General features: G+C 34.9%; 1 protein-coding gene across 1 annotated transcript; it reads right to left on the bottom strand.

The window, feature by feature from the left end:
- Positions 1-394: 394 nt before the first annotated feature.
- On the bottom strand, positions 395-5,349 carry LOC111379107. Its single transcript, XM_023002437.1, has 5 exons — positions 5,143-5,349; positions 3,727-3,801; positions 2,190-2,350; positions 1,125-1,200; positions 395-853 (listed from the first exon to the last, which is right to left on the bottom strand). Exons 2-5 carry the CDS (start codon positions 3,776-3,778, stop codon positions 657-659), a joined length of 486 nt encoding a protein of 161 aa, XP_022858205.1. The 5' UTR covers positions 3,779-3,801; positions 5,143-5,349; the 3' UTR covers positions 395-656.
- Positions 5,350-5,422: the final 73 nt, after the last annotated feature.

Here is a 5,422-nt window from a genome sequence, read left to right as displayed (position 1 = left end):
AGAATGCTGAAACTTGGTCTAAGCATCGACGAAGATGCTGGTGAAGCTGATGCTGACATGCCACCATTGGAGGATGCTGATGCAGATGGTAGCAAGATGGAGGAAGTCGACTAAATGTGAAACTAGGGTTCTGGTTGAGTGTCTTTACTTAAATTTTCCCTTAGGTCCAAGACTTGTTACTATCTTAAATGCTTTTGTTTTTGGTTGGTCTGTCTTTTTCTCTTGAACTAAAATTTGACAAATATTTCTTCCTAGAACTCAGCTATTTCATTGTGGACGTCAATGGCAAATTTTCATCTTGGAAGCATGTTCTGTCAAATATAAATTAGACGAAAATTTCATCTTTCTAGAATAACACGCCAAGACTTGTTTAGAATAATCGAAACAAGAGGCATTGACGAAGTTCAGATAATTAGATCCCACATGTAACAAGACAAAGAACAGAAATGCCCAAAATTCTTTTTGTTCCCATATTCTTTCGAGCAGAACTCTCAATCTTTGCTCACGGAGTCTGCAGCTAAGAAGTAAGTTAATACTGAATTAATATAGTGTCTAGTTCACTCATCAAGCCCCCCAGGCTATCAAATTACAAAGTATCCAAAGAATTAAGCAAAAAAGGTACAGGCAAGATGCAGGTTTACAAATATACGTCTCTTTCATCTCCTACTTTCATCCCGGTAAGGTCCTTCACTCTCTTGATCCTTTAAGAACCCAAGGAAAGCAAGAAACCCAAAAAAGAAGAAACCGCCAGACCAATGGCCACCCCCACCCCCTCCACCACCTCCACCATCTCCATCGTTGCGCGGTGGAAATCCTGCCCCACCGTCATCGAGTTCTGGAGATTTTTCCTTTCCTGAAATCCATATAAACAGGTAATGTACCAAAATTTTCACAAAAAGCCGTCTTCTTGTCTAAATGAAATTCAAATTGAGAAGATGAACAATAAAAGTGAACTGATAAATGAAAATAGTGCAAAATGACAATAGAGTTTTTCTCTCCACATCTCTGGAAAGATTTTAGATGACACGGGAACATAAATTAATTGTTGAATGACTGTGAGAGTACACCATATACTGCTTAAACAGCAGACAAACCCGAATCTAATGGAAGCAGATAATTAGTACCTTGAATAGGTGCAACAGTAATGGTTGACGATTGACGGGTGACTGTTTGGGTTTGCTCTGCAGCACAAGTCGCATTCTGTCATTAAAAATAAGATGATCAGAACTGGGGCACTTTTGATCAGCGAAAATTCAGAAGATGAAAATTTCAAAAATGAAAAAATTCTCATATGTTTCAGCATGTATAGGTCATCTTAGGGAGCCTGAAAAGGTGCATATCTTTTCGTGAAGAATGTGCGTAACTATTATAACCAGGCAGTAAGACGTAAGCATACAAATAATTACTGATTTCATAAAGCGAGACTGTAACAATACTTGCTAAAGCACCTAGATGACATAATTTTGTGCCAGAACTCACTTAGCTTAACAAGATTGACACATGTCAATATGTTAATAATAAGAAATAACTAAGCCCACATTTAGAGAATGTTCAGACAAGTCCAGAAGTTATACGTTACTGCTAACTAAATTTCCTTTTTTCCAGTTATGTGTGAATAAGTATCACATTCCATTGTGGAAGACACAGTTTTTTCTGAAGAATTCGCCATGATATACCTAAACCATGCATAATAGTTTTTGATATAGTAAAGAAATGGTTACTTATTCTTAAAACAGGTACTTAATTACTTTTAACTTTGATAAATAACAAAAATTATTTAAAAAATTGATTATTTACTCAAAACCTTTTTAAGATTAGTGGAACTTATTCATCTCAAAAGAAAAAGAATCAATTCAGCCCCTATTTGATTCCTATTATCTAAAAACTCATTTTTACCCAAACTCATTTTCAACCGCACGTTCTCGCAATAAAATATTTTGTACGTAAAACCAAAACTTTTTCCTACTTTTTAGCCACATATTCTACAAAAATTCACTATTGCAAAACTCATTTTCAACTCAAAATGGGGCTCAAACATAGGCTCAATCTTTTCTACTAGTTGAAGGATTACTAAAGCAGCAATGCAATAAGACTGGTCAGCTCTGAGGACAGACAATCCCTCTCAAAGATAATACTAATCAATTGCAAAAGGCAAGTTAAATTTTTGTTACAGAAGTATGAGAAATTACCAGAGCAGCGGAACATGTCATAGAAGCTACCCGTACTCGAAAAGCCTGCATTGTAGTTCTTCTCCTTTCATAGGTATGAAACTGCAAGCGAAGTGGATTCAGCCCAACCGGGCCAGATCCAACATATTTGATTTGTTTCAGACATTGACCTTCCGATCTTACTGTGTCAACAAAACCCAATCTATTTTAAAGTCTGGTACAACAAAATACTAAAACATGTCAAGTATCACCTCCCACAACAACAAGAAGGAAGATGTTTGAAGGAACATCAAAGAGGATAAAACATTAAGCAATGTGCATTCTCAGAGTGCTAATTTCACAATTGTGAACAAAGATACAGAAATTAAATCCCCACATAATCCATGAAATGTGGTCCATAATCAAATGCTCTTCAAAAAATACAGTTGCATAACCAAAGACAAAAATTCTTCAGAGAATGCAGTTGCCCATCTTGTTGCTTTACCAGCAAACCAGGCTCCATGCACTCTTTGTGTGTGTGTGTGTGTGTGTGTGAGTGAGAGAGGGAGAGAGAGAGAGAGCTCTAATGTTATATTGGGAAAGACTTCCAAACAAATTCCATGGTTTATAAAGTTCCTATTAAGTAGTTTTTGGACAAAAAAACACCCCAAAGTGCCTAGAGGCAGTTTTTGGAGACGTTAGCCTGAACTGAGAGAGGCACATGTCTCAAGTTTGCGAGGCATGATCTCAAGACTCATTTACTTTGCTTTAGGTAGGAAATAGCCCATTGCCCCATTAAAACATTAAAAAATAGTGTTTCTCACCCATTTGGGGCATAGTCCACTACCCCACCAACTAAAATAACAGTTTCATTTTACTTTCTTTGTAGATTTTTCTCTTGTTTCCTTGCACATTTTAATTTACTTTATTATGAATTTTGGAGATGGTTATGAGTTATTATGCACTTATTTTGCATTTTAGTAGTTTTTTCCCACATTTTTTTGGTTTACAATGAGGCTTGCATCTCAAAATGCCTTGACATGAATGAATAGCACCTCGGTAATTGATTACCCACCTTTTTGAATATTTTCCATGTCTTTTTCTTCATATGGAGGCTAACAAGAAAACTTAGCAGCCAACTATAAACAGGATAATGTTATTTTTTATTTTTGTGTCAATTGATATCCACCCTTTTGAATGTGTAAAGGCATAACCCCTGCCAAGCAAGTTTGTCTATCCCCACCATCATGGATAGCATTCAATTAATAACTTCAAGTACTGCATTCAAAATTGCCAAATAGTTGCACCAATATCTATATCCAAGAAACCACAAACTGTATGTCTTGCATGGGCTTCCACAGAAAGCTAAATCCTAAACGTCGCATTCATTATGTTCCAAAAATTTTTAGTATCATCTGGCTCAATAAAAATAGCGATACACTGAATCGTCAATCGTGCACATCCTTGTCAACAGAACATGATTACAGAGCTCAAATAAATTGATCTCAAATTAATCAAAATACACATTGCTTATACTCTTCTCGAATACTAATATAATGGACGATTAGAACCCACATACCAATAGTTAATGTTGTAGCTGGAAAAACAGTAGTAATGGCACTTAATGACATCTTGAGCAAATTATTTATTACTCCTGAAAACAGAACACGATTTTGATGATGAGAAAGGTGGAAAAATACTTTATATTACATTTTCAGTCACAAACAAATAGATTGGGAATGATGAAGCTCGAAGTTGGTAAACGGAGGGTAGATGTTGCATATTCCCTAAAAATTTAAGTCATCCAGTAAATCATGCAACAATTATATTTTCTTTTAAATGAAAGTCAGGGAATGTTTCTAATAATAAAAAAAAAATGAAGAAGAAGAAAAAGAGGGAGTGCAAAATCAGCTTCTACACAAAAGTTCAGTAATTTATAGGAGCAATTTTTTAGCTTGGGAAGAGTCGATCTGTGTCTGTTGCACCTAAAAGCTACTTTAAACCAGTCAAACCTGGAATAAAAATCCATAAAACTAGAATTATTTCCTAATTTATCAACCCATAAGCTGTCATTTTTCCATTTTCTTCCAATAAATCAACCTATCCGAGAAATTACGCAGATGAACGTGGTTTAGGTGCTCTTTATCGTACTAGAATGAATAAATTTAGAAAGTAACAACTTAGGTGGTCATATCTTGAGTATGAGCATCTCCAAGAAGCTCTAAAGTAAAAGATGTTCTCTATTTTAGAGAATCAATGCATAAATATAAGCTTTAGGATACTCTAATTTAACAATTTAAAATAGATGGTGGGTTTGGCTCTCCCCACTCTATACATACTTTATAATGATTTCATTTAATATATCACAGATTTTAATATTCTACTTCTTAAATTATTCAAACCAGAATTGACTGGTCATTGCCATCTAAAAATATACGTTAAGTAAAAATATGAGAAAAAACAATAAACATTTATTGAAAAAGCTAAAATAGAGAGTATTGTTGGAGTTTATAAACTTTTGTATTCTCTAAATTAAAAAATGCTCAAATGTCTACTAGTTAGATGAGTAGAGGTAGGAGAAATAAACATATGGTAATTTGATTAAATTGGTAAAAGCATGAGATTTTTCATTTTCCTAACTCAAAGTCTTCACAATAATTATGGAACAAACACTATTAAGTTTTGCCAACCATCTCCGGGGCTGAGCCACCTGTGGTTTAGTGGGCGCAACTGCCCCACTGGATTTTGGTCCTGGCTATTTCACCTAGGGCAGCCAGTTTTCAAGGCAAGGAAAAAACCATAAACAAACTCATCAAGAATTCAATAGAAATGTTGTCGAAATAATCACTGTTGCTAGAGGAAGATTACGAACAACAATTTCGGAAAAATAAATAAATATAAGGAGTTGAGTGGAAATTAATCATTCACAACAATCAGATAAAGTGCAATTTCAACATATAAAACCTCTTTTTACAATGACAAAATCCGATACTACCTTCTAAGTTTGACGATAAAGAAGTTGAGTAGAAATCACTGCATCACGAGATATATTTGTGCCAAGGTGATGAATATGTCTCCCTTTTTGCCTCTCTTTCATACTAATTGTTCCCAATTTTTTAGTATAAAACCGAGGAAGAAAACCTTAGCCGCTCGTTCCCCTCTTGATACTTGCAGGAATGGAGAGTTAAGCACTTAATTGTTTGAATGGTCACTAACTTATGCTTGTTTCTCATATTGCTCAATGAAGTTTTAAGACGTTGAGATTCGATCATCAA

This window comes from Olea europaea, unplaced genomic scaffold (genome assembly GCF_002742605.1).
Source record: "Olea europaea var. sylvestris unplaced genomic scaffold, O_europaea_v1 scaffold1932, whole genome shotgun sequence".
NCBI lineage: Eukaryota > Viridiplantae > Streptophyta > Magnoliopsida > Lamiales > Oleaceae > Olea > Olea europaea.
Note: the sequence above shows the minus strand (reverse complement) of the source record. Positions and strands in the feature narration are given on the sequence as shown.